Source organism: Gambusia affinis, linkage group LG16 (assembly GCF_019740435.1).
Source record: "Gambusia affinis linkage group LG16, SWU_Gaff_1.0, whole genome shotgun sequence".
NCBI lineage: Eukaryota > Metazoa > Chordata > Actinopteri > Cyprinodontiformes > Poeciliidae > Gambusia > Gambusia affinis.
This window is the reverse complement of record NC_057883.1, coordinates 22,639,700-22,658,819: the sequence shown is the minus strand read 5'-3', so window position 1 is coordinate 22,658,819 and position 19,120 is coordinate 22,639,700. Positions and strand designations below refer to the sequence as shown.

The window sequence follows — 19,120 nt, the reverse complement described above, 5'->3', positions numbered from 1 at the left end:
CTAGGTAACTTTTGCCATGTGGTTCTAGATCATAGTTCAGTATTGAATATTCTATCACACATAGCAATGTATATTGTTATTGATTTATTGTCCAGCCCTAATCGATCATGATTGATCAAGAGAAACCTGATTGATTTATTGACGGATCCCTACTTAAAATTGCATTAGTGATCTTTAGTTTACAGTTTGCTTCATTACAAACATATTTGTGCAGAGTAAGACCAATAAACTCCAGTTACCACGTGACGAAATTTCCTCCTTCCACATTTTTGTTGACTCAAAAACAGAAGTCTACCTTCCATTGCAAGACCTTCTAGAGTTGTCTGATTACTGCGCAGGCCTTTTTGTCACATGGTAACCGGACCCCCCTTCCAGGAGACGGTCCTTTTGTTCTACGTCACCATAACGGACGCGGATCCAACCCTTTATCCGACACATGAGTCCCAGCGCTTCTCTACGGTTTCAGGTCAACATGAACTCCCCGTCTCCACCTGCCCGGCGGCCGGACCGAGAGGAGAGGGCACACCTGAGCCTCCGAGCTCAGAGTCAAGATCGCTCAACCCTGCCAAGACCCAGATCTGGTTTCCTTCCAGCGCCGAACACGACACCGTCAACCGTCTGTGCACATCGGCTCTATCCTGCTAAACGCCAAACGTTGAAATTTTATTAACATTTAAAAAGGCTTTATGATTAATAGATGTGCATCAGTTAATCATACATCGACTGCCAGAAGTAATTTTCTGCACAATAAATTGTCCCAGAAGTTATTGCGATAAACGATAATGTTGTTTTGCATTATTGTATTTTTGAGGGATATAATAATGCAAATTCCCAAATATCAATAAAACTTTAAATTCTGGAACTGGAAGACATTTTAAATATGTAAAATAAATAAACAAAAACAACAAATGAAATAAATTATGAAGTCCTTCAAAAAGGTTTAGTTGAGAGCAAAGCAACAGACTGAAGACTTTTATGATCCAGTTTTAGGTAGAAAGAGAGAAAAGAGAAAAATGATAAGTACTGCAACTGGAAATTATTGAGCTCATTTTTATTTATTGTGCCATTAATTGATTTATTGCAACAGTCCTAACTGCCAGTAATATGACTTTAAGATACCAGACTGTAACATGGCAAACAATTTGAAATCTGTTTTGTTCTTATTGTGAATTTTTATTCTTTTATTGTTGTTTTTTTTTGGCTGCTGCTGTGCAGCTGGAAGGATTTCTGCTCTCCCTTTATTTGTTTTACTTCTTTACAGCCGTCGTTGCGTAACCGTGGCAACAAGATTTTGTTTATAAAACTGGGAGCGGCTGATTAGCATCTCAAAAACTCAATTAGTAGCTGAAGTTTCAAAGCCAGCGGAGTTGAATTGGACACTTTAAGGACGCAGACGATCAGATGGAGATTTAAAAAGGAGCAGCAAAAGCAAATGAAGTGGATTAGCTGTCATCCAGGACATGTTAGCTGTTAGCAGGTCATACAGCAACAGTGTCTTCAGTCAGAGGCCTCTTAAGACGCGCTCCAAAACTGACTGCTACTGGAGGTTGTTTCTGCTTACAGCATCACTCTTGTGAGATAATTTACCGACATGAGTTACAACTATCCTAAATGGAAATTTAATTTCCTTTTAGGATAAATTAAGTATTTTTGAATTTGAATTAAATTGAATTTGAATTGGATCTTGCTTGTCTTAACCGATACGGATTTCTGGTTTTCCTTAATAAAGTCTGACCTTCTAAATCCGATTTCAATTGATGCCAATTTTTTTATTAGACTGTAAGAATAATATTCATATCCATGCTTCAAAGGAGACGGTACAGGTTTTATCAGATTCTTGTTAATGTCATTGTGCGTCATGATATTGATTTGTTTATTCGCTGAAAATGGACAGACTTCTTAGCTTTGATGGGTTTCATTTAAAGGGCAAAACATTATTATAAATTAAATAGAGCAAAGGACGGTTGGAGTCATCTTACATAAAGCTGCACAGACAGGAAAAAAAGCATCAAAAATGTCAGCAGAAATCCCTTCTGTTTGACTGAACAAACGTCAATAAACGCCTCCTTCTGTGTCTGAAGTGACATCATTACTGTGAGAACAAGCCAGACATATGAAAGAAGACACAGACAGACAGGTTGCAGGACAAACAGAAAGTGACCCGGGTCGACGGAAATTTTCTCCCTAGTCTTCAGTGAAGAGCTGTTTGTGTGTGTGTGTGTGTGTGTGTGTGTGTGTGTGTGTGCGTGTGTGTGTGTGTGTGTGTGTTTGCTGACAGAGACGTTTCTCGGCCTGTAAGTCCGCTGACTCACTGTTGTGGTTGAGGTGTGTGAGTGTGGAGCGTGTGACTGCATCTGTGTTACTACAAAACTTCAGTTTGTGGGAGCTGAAAATGTCTGATCTGCTTATGCTTGCAGTGGTTTTATGGTGGAAACAGGCAGAGTTATAGATAAATTATTTGTCAGTAATGGACCCAAAACCTTGCAAATATTGAATGCAAATCAATAAATGGATCTAAAGCAGGGGTCAGCAACTTTTTCAATTCCAAGAACCGCAATATAGACAAATTTAATAAACATGCACTAAATTAAATGTTTTATTTTGAAGATTAAAGATGTTAAATTAAATTTATCACTATTTGGAACTATTTTCTAACTTTCAAAGAAAAGAGATAGATATTTTGTAAGTCCTTTCCATAAATATGCAAAACAACCTAAATATATAAAGCACAAAAAGAAGTCAATTATTTACTAAAAGTTCTTCGTATTATTGCTATGCTTCATTTGCATATTTCGCATATAAATGCAGAGAAAATCTAAAACTACTTTATTTTCTTTATAATTAAAAACATTTCATTGTTTTTTTTAGAGCCACACTCTAATATATGCAAGTCTCCCCTAAAAAATTTGAAAATCATAAATGTTAATTTGCTACAGCATTATAATTAAGAGAGTAACCATAATTTAGATTAATTTACTATTTAAATCATTTATTTTTCTGTTAAAATGATTTTACAGAAGAAATATATTATGTTATGGCCAACACAACACGGGGAAGGCTGCTTGTCTTCAAAACCTTCCAGAAAGATGGGAAACTACATTTCCAAAAAGGATTGCTATCCACAAAGTGCTAAACATATGAATGGAAAGTTGAGTGGAGGGAAGAAATACACCAACAAAAATTGAAGATCCCTAATAGGGTTGTGAAGCAAAGCCAAGAGTCCAGTTTGGAGGGACAAGGTGCAGACTGCAGAGGAAGTCGGAGCTGCCGCAGACAGACGTATCCATGACAACAAGGGCCACAACTGTCTTTTTATTTGTATTAATCTGCCTTTTCATGATACGTTAATTTATTGAGATGACGTCAGATTTAACCGTAACCATAACGACATGCCTGTGGCCTGTGCTCCGTCACAGATCCACCGCCTGCCAACATGCAGTGACCTTCACAGTTTGTCCTGCGCCGTCATCTGCTGATGCCAGCACATTTTCCAGGTAACATTAGTGTTGTGACAAACATGACGGCCTCCGTCGTCAGCTCCCGTCTCACTCAACACGACAAACTGAGGCGCCGCTATGATTTCACTAAAGCAGAAAGAAAAAAAGCTCTCCTGGTTGGTGCCACCAGCTCTGGGGTTACTGCGTAAAAACAACCTGTTCAGTCCAGAACCGCTCCGTTCGGCTCGTTGATGACATAACCAGCAGGGACTGAGCCAAGACGCTTCCCCGGTGTCAAAACAATGGCTCCACTGAACCATGGCCACTCACAAGGCATCTCTGCTAATTTTAAACCCGGCCATTTGTTTTCCTTCCATTCAAGAAACAAACACCTAATCTTTCCCTGGAAGATCTAAATATAGCTGCAAACCTCAGACCGGGTCTGATTGTCCGTCCTCAACCGTCACATTAATAAACACAGGAGCAGAGCTGACTAATCGAATTAATTGTGATGAAACAACTAATTAACTAATTTAGTAATTGATTAATCATTAACTGGAGCATACAGACTCCAAAAAGGCCAATTTGCTGAAACAAAAAACAACATAGGAGTAGCAGTAATTAAGCCAAAACTATACAGCTTTAGCTTCACCAGGTTCAAATTAGTCAAAAGTCTGATTAGTCTTAGTTGGGGCTGTTGCAATAAATCAATTAATCACATGATAAATTAAAACCAAGTCAATAATTTCCATTTGCGTGATTTATTGTTTTCATAGTTTTTCCTCTTCCTACCAAAAACTAGACGGTAAAAGTCTTCAGTCTGGTGTTTTTGTCTCAATTAGCTTCTTTTTTGATGGACAACTTTGTTTACAGAGAATCCATAATTCATCGTATTGGTTGTTTCTGTTTTTTTAAATTTTGGATATTTAAAATGCCTCCCAGCTGCAGTATTAAATATTCATTAGAAGCATTTCATTGTTATGCATTGCATCAGTATATCACTTAAAAATAGTTTCAAAACAAAAATAACTTCTGGGACAATTTCTTGTCCAGCATAAATTTGCTATAACAGGCCTAGTTTTAGTTGAAAAAGTAATCTAATAAACACCTTTTGCTATCCAATTAATCAGATTAAACAGATTAGCCCTTTACTATATTCATGTTAAGTAGAAAGAACTGAGCTTTTCACATGTTGATGCTAGAAGTATATTCTTTTTTTGCTTCAAATAAGTATTCACTGAAAATGTTTTTCTATTACAGCATTTTAGTCATTAGAAGTGTTTCTTTTCATATTTAAATGTAGAGTTGAATTATTTGTTTATTTGCATTTTTTAAATGAATTTAAATGGAAAATCTGCAGAATCTACCCGTTTTGTTTTCCGATTAGTCGATTATTCATCAAAAATAACTGATATTTATGAATAATTGTTAGTTGCAGCCCTAACAGGAGCCTCAGACGGGTGAGATCATGAGGAAATACAGCAGGTTGACAGTGAGGTGAGCTCAATCAGACATCCCAATGTGCGCCGTTTTAATCTGTCCTCTTCCAAAGATCTCTCCATCGCCAACTGTGTGCCAGAAACCAGGATTAGTGGTGTTCTTTACGCCTTTTAGAAAGCCGGCCCTCTGTCTGCTCTTTTAATTGTGCACAGAGTTCTACTTTTTGGGCTAAATCTAGAACAGGTGGATGAACAGGAGGGTTTACTGACGATAATAATAACATCTAAACACTGAAACTTGAGTTCACTTCATTTTTCTTTAATTCTCTCTCTCCTCTCAGGCCAATCCTGACTACGGTGACTCAGATCAGTCTTAAAAAATAAAAAAAACGTGCACACTGTCCCACTGGTGCCTTTCACATCGGCCGCTCTGCAGTGGACTGGAGCTGTAATGAGAGTGAACGCAGCAGCTGCTGGGCTCAAGGGGAGAACGCACAGTGATTGGTCAGCACCCATTGTTTGTGCGCTCCAGATATTTTCAGCAACAACAAGCTCGTGACATTCTCTGAACAGAAGAAGCGAACGTGTCGAACTAGAGAAGCACACGCAGCTGCCAGAAAAGTGACAAACAAGGTCTGAATTTGAATCGGAGCGCTGACGTAATCTACAGCGAGTAATATGTTGCATTAAAAAGATATAAAGAGGTTAAAACATTCACATAGGGTCAGCTTTACCTGCAGCTGCTTCTCTAATCTTCCTTTTATGATTAAGGACAGTGGGGAAACATGCAACTGCTGTATTTTTAACTAATTAAACTACATTTAATTTTTCTCCATCTGTATCATCATGATGCCCCAACGGTTTCCATGACACCACAATCTGCAGGGTCATCAAGGGCAGAGAGAGTCATTCCAAATGCTTAAATATATTATTATTATTAATATGAATGCAAAATGTAGTTGCATGCAAGCAATCTTCTGCGATTACAATACCGTAGTTGCAGCTAAAGCTGAAAGGTGTTCGGGTTTAGATAATCCTCACACCAAATCAATCTTTATTCATAAAGATGAATATGGATTATATTAATACTATTGCAATAATACAGCAGTTTGCACAATCTCTCATTTAAAGGCCACTTTCTTGGTGGTGCACCTGCAATGCTGCTGTGATGGGAGGGCAGAGATAGACAGGAGGGGGGAGGAAAGGAGTGTGTGTGTGTGTGTGTGTGTGTGTGTGTTTCTCTCTTCTACTGCGTCTAAAACAGATCGCACTTCTTTCCCCTGCATGCGTCTTTCATAAATCCCACTATCCATATCAAATCCATCCAGTTCCCAGCGCTGACACCTGTCCCGCAAAGCCACGTCGGCTCCCGCATTCAGAGAATTGACCCAAACACTCTCCGTGTTCGCGTTTCATTCATCGCCGTGCAGGGGGCGCGGCGTCGGTGCGTCTTGGAGAGCTGCGGATCCCATTGATAAAAATCCTCGTTTGGAGGGGGGAAAGGGCTGCATTCAACGTCACCAAGACATGCATGCATCTATAGGGCAGCAGCAGCAGCAGCAGCAGCTGGTGCACAGCCGCAAAGCAAGGGCAAACTCAACAATTCGGGTCGCAGTGTGTAGGATGCGGAGCGTACCTGCATTTTGTCTGACGTAAACACCTCGATGTCTACTTCGCAGGCGATGATGGTCACCATCTCCAGTTTCATATTTATGGATGGCATTCCCCTGTGTGGTTGGTAGGAAAAACGCAACGGAGCCAAAACTCTGCTCGTTCCTGTCAGCAGGTCGCAGAGAAAGCGCTCTCCTCCGGGAGGAGCTGAGGTAGCGTCCAGAGAGACGGAGAGCTGCAGCAGCCGGACTCCTCACTGCACTGAAGCGCCGCTCAGAGTGATGCTGCAGCAGCCGGACAGATCTCACTCCCTCTCCGGCCCTCCCCTCTCCCCCCGGTTCTGGCTCCACATTGACGTCATCAGCAGGCTTACGTTAGTCCGGGTTTACGCCACTATACCGAGCTTGCTTGCTGCTCGACGATCCGAGCAGGGCGCACTGCAGAACTCACCGTCCGGTTTGTTCCGCTTCATCTTGTTATTATTACCGTTTTATGTTTTCAGGGCTGCCGCGCGGAGAAATGTGGCGCAAACATTTGAGAGAATAAATTAAGAAATGGCGCAGCTTCACAAATAAAACAGCTGGGAGGCTGCGGCCTTAAATCATCTTTTTTAAGCTGCCAAACAGAGAAAAAACAAAACAAAACAAAAAACATTTTGGACTCCAACGCACTAAGAGAAAATATGTAAATCTGTGAGAATAATGTCACAATATTTCGAGAATACAAAAATAAAAATCAAATATGACTTTATTCTAGTAATACTACTTTGTACTTGTAATTTTATGACTTTATTCTTATAATCTTTTAAAGATCTTTCTTAGTGTCACCGTAATAATCATACTGAAAATAAAGTATTCACACTTATTTTGCCATGTTGCAACCATAAACCAATTTTTTTCCACTTTCAGGATTTTAGGCAAAAATCAACACAAAGTGTCTTTACAGATAAAAAAAAAAATCTGAAAAGTGTGGTGTGAGGACTGTGGCACAAAATAATTCTTCATGTCGTAGTTGAACATTCACATTCATGCTCTTATTTTGAAGGGGGGGGGAAACTGTTTACACAGCAGATCTATTTCCTTTCCGCAAGTTGTCCGTTTTCCCCTTAATAACTTTACATCAAACAAGAAACATATAGGAACAAATGAAAACAAAACACGAACAATAAAGAACAAGATACACAATGTCTAAGGAAATTATAGAGCATATCAAAATTAAACTGGTGTTTGAGGTTTGGAGTCTTTTAGAGGCGGATATAATTTGAATTGAAGTTAGCATTTAGCATTAGCTTCCTCTAAACTCCTTGTTGGTGTAGCGCATTAGTCATTTCACATGTTTATCCATTAAAGCAAAAAGAAATACGTTAAAAGGACACAAAGGAATTAAACTTTTCTCTATCAGATTTAAACCTTTCTACATGAAGAAACTAAGTTTTGGTTATTTTTTTGCTCTTGCATCATCACGTTGAACCACAGCTTTTGCTACGTTGTCAAAACTGCTCAGCCTCATGAACAGTTGCCTTTACAGAATTTTTTTCTGTAAAGGCAAAATTGCATAACAAAGCGCATGTGACGCTTTATAACTGCAGTTGACACAGCTTGAGGTTTGAGAAAAACAAAATAATCAGCAGTCGTGTAAATGTGCTGCATGCTAAAAGTGGTTGATGACACTAAAACCCAAATTACAGGTCTGTGAATTTTCTCTCCGTTATGATTCAGAGGTGGAATCTTTGAAAGAACATCTTTCAAGCTCTTCTATTGCTGGAATGTTGATTTTAGATTGACGGTGTTCCCTTCATTATCCTGTTAATCTGAGTTTCCAATACAGCGGAGGAACAATCATTCCAAAAATTCCCAAGCCCATTACAGAGCTGCATAACAATCCATGTCTCCTCTGCAACACTGAGATCATCTCTCTTACCAGCCCTTCATTTCATAACGATAATAATAATAATTGCTCAAGCAGCTGAGACAGCTAAGTCTCCATTAGCCATTAATATTGAGGCCCTAAGCGGTTGGAGTTATTTATGTCTTTGTGTGTGTTAGGCAGCGTCCAAACTGAGCATGAGGAAGATATGTGCAAATGACCGTGACACGCCTCCAGCAGACGATCTGTCAGTCACTCCAGTTTGGAAAAATCTGCCTGTAAACGGCAAAACTGGCCACACACAAGTGCGACTCGTCTCCGCACAAGCAGAGCGGCGTCAGATTCTTCCTCTCCTGGGAGGAAATCTTTTCATTTCTTCAATTCTCTGCGCTGTGAAAAGGCAGCACGGTGGATGTAACGCGACAGGTTTAGACATTCTTTCCAAAGCCCTCTCACAGCTCATTAATCATGCGCTCAGAGGTAACAAAGCAGTGCGACAGTGTCATCTTTACTTTCAAATCCTCTCTGTCCTGTGGAGGATAATAAAGCCTCCAGCTCGTCAAAGGTTCTGATAATTTATTTATGTCATATAGAGATAAAGTTTTATAAAGGTTAGGGACAAACAAAGTCTGGAGAAACCTAAGTGAAAGAAAAGCTTCCAGGTGCATAAAAACTGGGACCATCATCCTCTAAGACTGCTGCTTTTTGAGGGTGTGTTCATACCAGCTTTAGTCCAGTTTAATCAAGTTCTATTTGTTTCGGGAGATCTCGGTTCGGTTGAAGCTGAACTCCAGTGGGGTTCGAGTCCATATGTGAAAGTCAAGCAAATTGGAGATCGTTTCAAATGCATTAAACGGACTATAGCACAGGGCATTCTGGGAAAATACAACCAAAACAAACGCTAGCATGTCAAGTGCTATCAGAAGAAATGACTTGCAATCTTTTCCCAAAGACAAAAGAGAAATCCTACAACCGCTAAAATATGGCGCTACTCCATTTCTGTTTACATTTTGCGAAGAAGGAAGTTACACTTGTTCCCTGGCTATTTTTTGAGGTTTTTGTGTCATTTTCTACAATAGTTCTTGCGTTAGCACCCCCACAGGGAAGGAGGAGAACATGTTTTTCAAATGGTTTGGATCGTTTACACAGAGGAGAGTGACAGCAAACTGCAGCAGCTGAAAATGTAGTAAATGTTGCAATTTTGGTCCTCAATCTGAGTAAACACCCTGAGTTATCCTGGTTTTCCTTAATTTTATCCAACGCAGTCTATCTTAGCCTGGTCAGCAGAGACTGTAGAGAGGCACAGAGAGCAGTGGCTCCTTGTATGTTTCAAGATCATAAAAATACAACAATTGCTATCAAGTTTTTAATCACTGGGGGAATTTTTGCCACCCAATCTTTATTTGTTTATATGTTGGTGGAGGGTTTGAGCTTCAGCTGTCTGATTTATTTATTGCCACATCATCCCAAGCAGATTTAAGGCTGGATATTGAACAAGCCACTCTAAAATTATTCTTTTGTGCCATTCAGAGGTGAACTCCTGATGAATAACTTGAACTTCAGTATAAAAGGGCAGAAACCTGTGAATTGACAGATTAATTTATATCAGCAGCAGGGATGAACAGCTCTGTTGCTTCATGAAAACAAAATGGCTTTCCAAAGGTTTTCTCCACAGTCTGACTTCTTCTTGCATTGGGTAAAAATATGTAAAACACCAGCTCTATTGGACTGATGTTTGGTTTCAAGCAGAGAGATTTTTTTACAGGCTTGCATACTGAGATTGTTCTTCAATTTTATTTTTATTTATTTTTTTGGTGAAACAAGAACAACATGACCTGATTTTCTAGCTTAACACAGCTTGTAACAGTTTCAGCAGACAGGAGGCATGAAGTATTCTTTTGTTTGTGCAAAGAATTGTGAATGAAGAAGAGAAACAGCAGGGCTTTGAGAATGAGGCCAGAGAGAAAGAAAAGTGCTTCATCATCCTGGGTGATCCATTGTTCTTATCAGGTGCGACAGAACAGATCAGAGAAATGCAAAGTGGAATGCAATGCCCTGTGTGGCGCGATGGTGGCAAGGGACGGGTTGCAAATAAAATCATCGCACCAGCATGGATGGCGTTTGTCATTTTGTAATATCCTGATTTATTTTATTTCATGTAAAATTAATGATAGCTAGAGAAGCATCCTCACTCTAGTGTGGTTATCTAACAGTTTGTGTCACTAAAAGCTTGCTGAGGAGGTAATGTTGAGCTGGGAATAATCACATATTAGTTAACTGATTGTTTTGTATCTTTGAAATTAAGTTTAAGTGATTGTCGAACCCGAGTGATGCGTTACATGGGTCTGAACAAAACTTATGACTTCTCAGGACATTCTGCAGAGTGCGGATGCCGTTAATGCTTGTAAGGCCTATGAGATTCTTGTACATATAAATGTAGGAGCGCTGTCTGAATTCTGACCCCAAAATTAAGTTTAAGACTCCAGGACAGACCCAGAACTGACTGAAGGGAATATGCAGTGAAGCCCCGCTTATTCACAGTTCAGGATTTTTGTGGATTTGTCTATTCCTGATGGATTTTTCTGTGGAACGAAACTCCCGATCATTCATGGAAAATTAGCCCATTCATAGACTTTTTTTGTAAAGCAAATCTAAAATATACAAAAGAAAAAAGGTTATCTAGATGCAGTGCTGCTGAGTTTCCATTACAAATGTGTGCTAAACCTTTTTGATATTCTGTGACTGTAAAAAAAATATATATATATATATTTTGCAACTGCAGTATTTCCATTGCATAAGAAATTAAAATCACACTGAATAAGTTTGTTTACAGAGCCACAGTAGACATTATTCTGGTATTGAAGCAACAAGCCCTTTATAAACTCAACTTTTGTCAAGCTGAGTGATGATGTGAGATCTCTGGAAGCCAGTCTCTACAAATAAGTATTTTGCTGCTGTGTACCAACCAGCATGATGCAAAAATGTGTTGCCATTCCAGTTTTTGATTTGGCTGAAAAAACACCAAATTAGAATAAAACAAAAGTTGGTGTGTTTCCATTAAACAAATTTATGTTTATGAGCTGGTGTTGCACAGCCGCCAATCCAGGAGCACCTTTTCTTTTCCATGGCGCTAATTGACTGCATCCCAATGAACGAAAATAAGGAAGACTGTACATATTAGCTCCTGTGGTAGTGCTAAGCCAGTTTCCACTGTGCATATGAAAGCATATTTTGAGTTTGAACTATTAAAATAGACAGTTATAAGTGTTTTTAAAGGGAGTATTTGCAGATCTCCCGTATGTACAGGAAGTTGTGGAGTCCTCTGTAGGTCACTGCTGCTCTGGGAAGCTCTTGGGATCCCCCAGAATTAATAACATCTTGTTTGGCTGAAGAATGTCTGAATTTCACAAGTTAACTTTTTATTATCAGAAAACAATGAAGGCATACAATTAAAATATAACTAAAGCAAAAACCTACAGAACCATTTTCTTTATGTCTCAGGTACTTTTTGAAGACTTCATCTTTAAGAAATGTAATAAATTAAAATACTGTTTACATTTTCTTCTAAACTAAATTTAGTAATTATAATCTTTCAAACTTGCATTATCTACAAGATGGCACTAAGGCTTTGAGGAGTAAAAAAAAAATATATATATATATATTAAGCCAGCTTCTGCCAAAGGGAAATAAAATCTGACCAGCAGCACCCCTAAAGTGCATTTCATAAAATAGAACCATTCCCTTAAGTATAATCCATTTGTCTAAGCAGTAGCTAACCCACAAGTGAAGCTGTTAAAGCAAGAGTCTTCTTACTAAATCTACAGAAATAAAAATATGTCACACCACAGATGTGTTGGATTCATCAAAATCTTTGGTCAACGTGAGTTTATGCTCCTTAAATAAGGATTGCATCTTTAAAAATGGTAGAAATGTGTATATTGCAGCGTGCATGACGCACACAAACAGAGAATAAGAAAGCAGGAATGCAGAAGAGACACTCAAAGGATGAGATGCAAGCAGAATTTGTATTCTGTAGCAAGGCTCTGCAGAGGAGGGGGAAAAAAAAATAAAAATCAGGGCAGTGGATCATCATGCTGCTCTGATTTATGCATCATCATGGTGCTCACATACATGCAAATCCACGCAAAGTCGAACAAAGCATCAGGGGAAACAATGAAGCATTTTGTATTCAACGGAGAAAATCAACAAAAAACAACCCAACTATGACAAATATGCAAATCTTTCTGTAAAAACAAGCTGAAAATGAAAACAATAACCTTTAAAACTAACTTCAGAGTCAGAGAGCTGCAGGAAGGCAGAGACTCTCTGCAGGTATGCGCTTCCTGTGGTCTTCAAGAGGCTGAACCCAAACACACCTAAACACAGGAAACTGCGCGTTCTCCATCGCTCTGACACCAGCCTCTCCTTACCTCACTTGGCCCAGCCAAACCAATTCGGTGCCAGCGCCAATGCAGCTGCTGTAATCTAGGCCAAGCTATTTATAAAGCAAGCAGCCAAGTAAAGGCACAGGGAGCCAGGGGGAGACAGAGGGATGGGAGGATAAAAGAATGTCTGCGGGGCGGAGAGACACATCTACAGAGCGTAGGTGAGTAAGTGCGCATCCATAGAAGGACGAAAAAGTAGAGAAAAACAGAACAGAAAGAGACAAAAACAAGGCGTCAGTGTGCTTCTGCTGAGCACAAGAGTCAGCATGAAAACTTCCAGCTTCATTCACAGCTGAAAACAACAAACATAGAGAGATAAACTCTCTATGGACGGCTGGAAGATAGGATGTCAAAAGTGTTGATTTAGTTTTTTTTAACATCATGTAGCAAACACAGCTAAACACAGAAAAGCTCTGTGTCCAGCTACACACAAACACCTAGTTAAATATTATTTTCCTCATGTGTATTATTCATGTACATGCAATTATTTGGTTTTAAGATAAATGAATAAGAAGTTCACAGATACTTTCCTTTAAATTCTCTTCGTTAATTAATATTTAAGGGCCTAAAATGAATCTAATTTCAGAAATAGTCACCTTCCTGAAATAAGGGCCCAAGTCATTTTTTGCCAAAAGAGTTCAGACAAAAACGAAATGAAAATAAAGATCAGTTTTGGCGAAAAGAGCACAAAACAGTGTTTTGGTTCAAACATATCTTCAGTTTAAAATAATAAATGAATTTTAGCTACTTTTCCAGTCACACGGTGAGAGGTAAAATTATGAATGGCTTTCAAAATAAAAATGTGGCATGTATTTACTCCCATACACCTAGATATAACCCAATGCATTTTGTGTATTTTAATCCTATTTTCATTCAGCCATAAACCACATAAATACCCACAAAACAAATGGAATCGGCTGAAACACTATCTCCATGGTGAAAACTGGTGGAGGCAGCATCATGCTGTTGGGGCTGGGAGGAAGGTTTTCTGTTATATCCCAGTTTTAGAGCTGGGATACAAACAGAAGCAGTCCCAGCACACAGACCTGAGGTACGCCAGAAAAGACAGGGCTGGTTGTTATTGACAACCATGAGTTTGCTGATATTATACAGCAACAGCAACAATAGGATTGATTAGATCAAAGCTCTTGACTTTTTGAAATGCTTCAAAAGGTTAAGAGCAGGATTTAAATAAAAATCTTTGGCAAAGCTTAACATTTGATGTTCACTGACAATTTCCATCCAATCTGGTAAAAAGGGTAAAATCAGACAAACTGGTAATTTAAAGTGGCCTCACTTGTTTCCAGAGCTGAACTGGTGCATCAAATAAAATTCCAATAACACACAGCAAGAAAAAAAACCCTTACGTTTATGTGGCAACATGACAGAATAATAAAAAACTTCAAGGGTTGCGAGAACTTTTGAGGTTTTGGATCAGAACTGGAACAAACAAATCTGTGCCATCCATGTTGTTTCACCTACAGTCATCACAAACTCGGCTGAAACATGGGAACTGACAGCATAGTATGTTTCTGGTTCACAGCCCACATCTGGTGGGCCACCAGCAGCTGTTTGGCGTTTTAACTCGGTCCAGCAGCTTAGGAGCTGCAGAGATGAGCTGCCTTATAGCTGTGAGAGCGTGGGGGGGTGGCGGTGGGGGGGCATCACAGACTGACACGTGCCGATGGTCCCACTGATTGCTTTGCTTAGAAATCAGGTCAAATCTTTGTACAGGCTGAGGCACACTCTCCGACCCGCATGCAAACATCTCTGCAGCTACAATGACAAAAACCAACAAAGAAGAAATGTAAGTTGGACGTGAAAGGACCTGAGGCCGTCTCTGAGTTTCCAAGACAACACAAAGCTCGGAGAAATGTGTCCCATTTTCCAAAGGAAGCAAACAAAGAAGAAGAATGAACTTGAAAGAATTTTACCAGAGGATGAGAAAAATATTAAAAATACTGGGATATTTGGAATTGATGAGCTCAAGTAGGGAGTTTGGAAAATATAGTCTGCAGACTAAGTGAAAACTTTGGCACTAATGAACAGGAAATACCAATTAAGCAGCAGCTTCCACATGTAACTGAGACAAATGCAGTTAAAACTTCACTTATGTAAGCTTTTGTTCTCTTTGGATTGAACCACAGTGCCAATAAAACAAATAATCAATATTAATATAACACTCTGAACTTAAACAGCAGGGGTATTTTAACTAAAGTAGATATTTTAGAACAAATTTAAAAATGTTTCCATGTATAGAGACACAAGTTTGCATCTTGTGTCTCTGTATATGAAAACATTTTTAAATATTAAGAAAATATGCAACACCTAAGCGACCAAATAATGTTTATACATTTAAGAACATGTGCAGCTTGCAGCTCTATCCAGTTGTCGTCATTTTAGACGTGTAAAATTCCAAATAAAGAAAATGTTTTTTCTTACACAAATGAAAATGCATACAAAGCATTGAAAGGAAGGGCAGGGCAACCAGATTAGAACAACAGTTGACATCCGGTGAGTCATTGTGGAGAGACGCAAAGAGTCTCACTTAAATGAATAAAAGAAGGAAAATAACATGAATGAAAGATTTGTGGAGAGACAGAAATAAACAAAAACTGAATCAGCGACACGCATGACTGTTTCTCCGTCTCCAAGAAGAGCGACAACGGCAAAAACACAAGAGGGAAGAGAGAGGAAAAAAAAAAAATCACTACACCATCAATAGTTCTATTCTGTACGAGACAAGTGGCAGAAATTGATTTAAACGCCACTTTCCACACCTCTCTCCTGATAAACATGTCTGGAAAAACAACCTCAGTGACAAAAAGATAACAGCAACAAGCTGGTGTGACCAAACAAAACCAAAAACTATAATCAAAGTTAACAAACTGGAAGAACATATCTAGATATCTTTGCCTTTAAAGCATTTCTACAGCCAAAACAGAAAGAAGAAAAACATGCTAAGCCAAAATTTGTCATTTATTACTCACAACCTGAGTAAGCCTGCCGTTCACTGTGGGTTTATTTCAGCTCCTCAATTCTCCTCTTTCATGCCTAAAAGCAAAGCAATCACCAGCGCAACATTTTTCAATTTCATGGACCGGATGATTGCATTTATGTCTCAATTCATTAGAGTCCATTTATTCCTGGCATCTGTTAAATAAGAGCTCATGCTTTTTATTGTAGTGCTATTTTTGAGCACACCCACAGAAGATTTTCCTTTTTTAGGACTGATTGAAACACAAAATAATCTTGATTTAAATAGCATCACAGAGGCATGACAAAGAACAAACACCACAGTTGCTTAGGCAGCATCCTTAATCTTGCTGTTTTATAATCAGCCCCTTCCATGTAGTGGGAGTGTGGGTCTGTGGAAGACAAACCATCCTTTTTTAACAAAAACAGCCCTGAAGAAGAACAGTCATAACAGAACATCAAAGAGACAGAAATAATATCTTAAAAATAAGTTGTAATATTAAGATGTGAGGGTGGAAACGAAAACAGCTGCAGGAAACGAATATAATGATGTAGATTTGTTCAATTTTCAACAAATGGGTTTAAAACAAAACTAAGTTTTATAGATGAGCTGTGAAACAGGAGATATTTCAAAAACGGTGATATTTTTACTTTCCCACTGTTGCATTTGGATGAAGCTGGATGTAACTAGTTACATTTACTCGAGTAACTTTTTGTAAAAAACAAATTAGCTTTAGGAGTATTTTTACTACCTTGTACTTCTTACTTTTACTTGAGTAACTATTTCAAAGTATTGGTACTCTTACTTGAGTAAAGTATCTGGTACTCTGAAAGAAGAACAAGCTTGTTTTAGCCAAAATTTGACTAGTTTTTGTTAAACTCATATTGTTTTATCTTTAGCCTGATTTTGTTATTCAGTAATTATATTATTTATAGAAATTATTTTCATTTTGATCTTAAAAATACCAACACTTCCACATAACTTTAGATTTTGGTCCATCTCGTGACGTAATTTTTTTAAAATTGATTGATAGATAATTTGATTAATACTCATGTTGATCTTTTATCAAATACTTTTTTTTACTCTTGACTAATTTCTTGGCTACTTTTTACAAATATAAAATATGTTGAAGTAATGGTACTCTTTCTTAAGTACAATTTTAGCTATGCTAACACGCCCTAAAGCTGAAGCATTCCACAGTCCCGTCCTGTTTTATGCAAACTTGTGTTTTTCCAGTGGAAATAAACAAGCGTGAGAAGAGACCCACAGAGTCCAGGCAGCAGATACCAGCTGACATTTAAAATCCATTACATGACGTACTGTTGATGCACTGCTGAACTTTGCTTTATTCTTATCTTCTCCCCGAGTCTAATCTATAACGCTGTGGAAAACAGTTTTACTTACTCACACGTTTCTTCTGTTTTTGCAGTTTTGTCACAGATTTCAGCCCATCAAAGCAGTTTTCATATCAGGCAAAGATTAGCCGAGTTGAGAAAAAGCAGGGATGCAAGTTATGGATTACTGAGTTAATCTAAAGTTGATTGACATTATTGATCTATTAGCAGTTAATTGATAATTGAGCATTTCCTTAAAACCTGAGTTTTCTGTTATATCATGAGAGTTGACTGTCTTTTTAAATTCATAATATGCTGAATTTTAAAAAAAGAAGCGCATCATTATATTTCAACTATTTCATGTGTCAGCTGTATGAAATACTGACTGACTAAACAGAAAATGGTGGTTTTATCAGATTAAACTTTGACATATTTATAAAATATAACAAAACAGGAAATGTAGGAAGGACTGAAGAAAGTGTACAAGAGAAATACTTTTTCACAACGCTGCACGCCGTCTGGTTGTAACAATAGGGGTGGGAAATATTCACTAAGAGTTTTATTGAGATATTTTGTGGTACCATTGCAACAACAATTATGATTAAAAAACTATTTATTACTTATTTTTCAGGTAACTAGATGGCACATCATTCATGCCACCACAACAACCACGAGAAAAATATTCTTATTTGAAACAAACTTCTTTAGGACTCTGCTTATTTAAAAAAAGTGACATTTAATCATATTTTTATTTTTTTTTTTTATTTACAATCAATAACTGAATTTTATCTTGACAATTATAAATCCAAATTCTATTTTCAATATTAGAATTTCTTTCGCGAATAATGATAAACGATGTGAACCTGATTAGTAATTCAAAATTAAAAAGTTTATCTTGGTTTTATTATATCAATGCAAAACTAATTTTGATTTTACTCTATAAGCTTTTCTTTCGGTTCTGTTTTTTTAATGGGCGAATTTCCTTTCTGCAAACTAAACTCATTAGGCTGGTTTGAGGCATATGATTAAGGTGAATATTGTTTCACCTTAATAGACGAAACTAGAGATAACATTTGCTTTAACCACTTTAATTATCTTCAGCAAAACATCTTTAATTAAAAAATGATTCATGCGCTGCAGATAGTGACCATTATTAATCGCACTGCTGGAAGCGAGAGAGAGAGAAAAAAAAGAGAAAATCAAAAAGGTTGTCAGGATCTCGGTTTAGTCGCATTGTTCCATCTACTGCTGTCAACTTGGCTGAAATTGCTTTCTGCTTCCTTGTATGTAACAAATAAAGGAAAAATAAGCGCAGTGGGTCGCTCAGCACACCAGAATAATATCCAGGCCGCTGCAGGAGCAGGAGGCCAGGGGCGTTCGCTCACTCTCCACCGCATTACGTCTGACCTTCAGTCTGCCAAGCACCCGCTCTCCCCCCACCAAGAACCGACACCAAAAATAGATTATAGTCTCACACATGCAAACATATCACTACTACTGTCCATGCTCACACACATCTATACATGCCTTTATAAGATGCGCACACACAGCCACTTTCTCACTGTTCACATCCTTTATCTTTCTATTTTTAGTTCCCAAGGTTTCAGGAACATTCTGTGCCGGAGTTTTCTTACTGAGTTGCTCGACAACTGTACGTACAGCGGGCTGCATCAACAGACATCACAACGTCCACCAGAGCAGTCCAGCTCCTCACATGCATTCAGCACACATCGACGTTTCAAGAGAAAAATCTTTACAGAACAAACAGCGAACTATTCAGCTGTAAAGTGTAAAAGTGGAAGGCCAATAAAAATCTGAGAAGTGGGCTTTGTTGTTTTTAGAACCAGTACAGTCACAGCTGTGGTGCCTTTTCCATCTGCAAATTGAAACTTTTCCCCATTCTTCATAACAAAATCACAGCTCAGTTCTGGACATTGACTAGGCCGTTCCAACACATGTTTTGATGTAAAACATTTGTAGTTCTCGCCGTGTCTTTAAAGGTTGCTGTCCA

The 19,120-nt window shown here is 38.3% G+C and overlaps 1 protein-coding gene across 3 annotated transcripts in view; it reads right to left on the bottom strand.

The window, feature by feature from the left end:
* The window catches only part of rcan3 (regulator of calcineurin 3), a 41,643-nt gene that overhangs the window by 16,834 nt on the left and 5,689 nt on the right, over nt 1-19,120 (bottom strand). Inside the window, exon 1 of one of the 3 annotated variants that reach the window (XM_044142075.1) lies at nt 6,513-6,809. The exons of the other annotated variants lie outside the window; for them this stretch is intronic. Within the exon in view, the coding sequence (XP_043998010.1) occupies nt 6,513-6,599 (87 nt within the window). The 5' untranslated portion in view covers nt 6,600-6,809. Of the gene's footprint in view, nt 1-6,512; nt 6,810-19,120 lie in introns of those variants that run through there. 3 annotated transcript variants of the gene reach the window in all.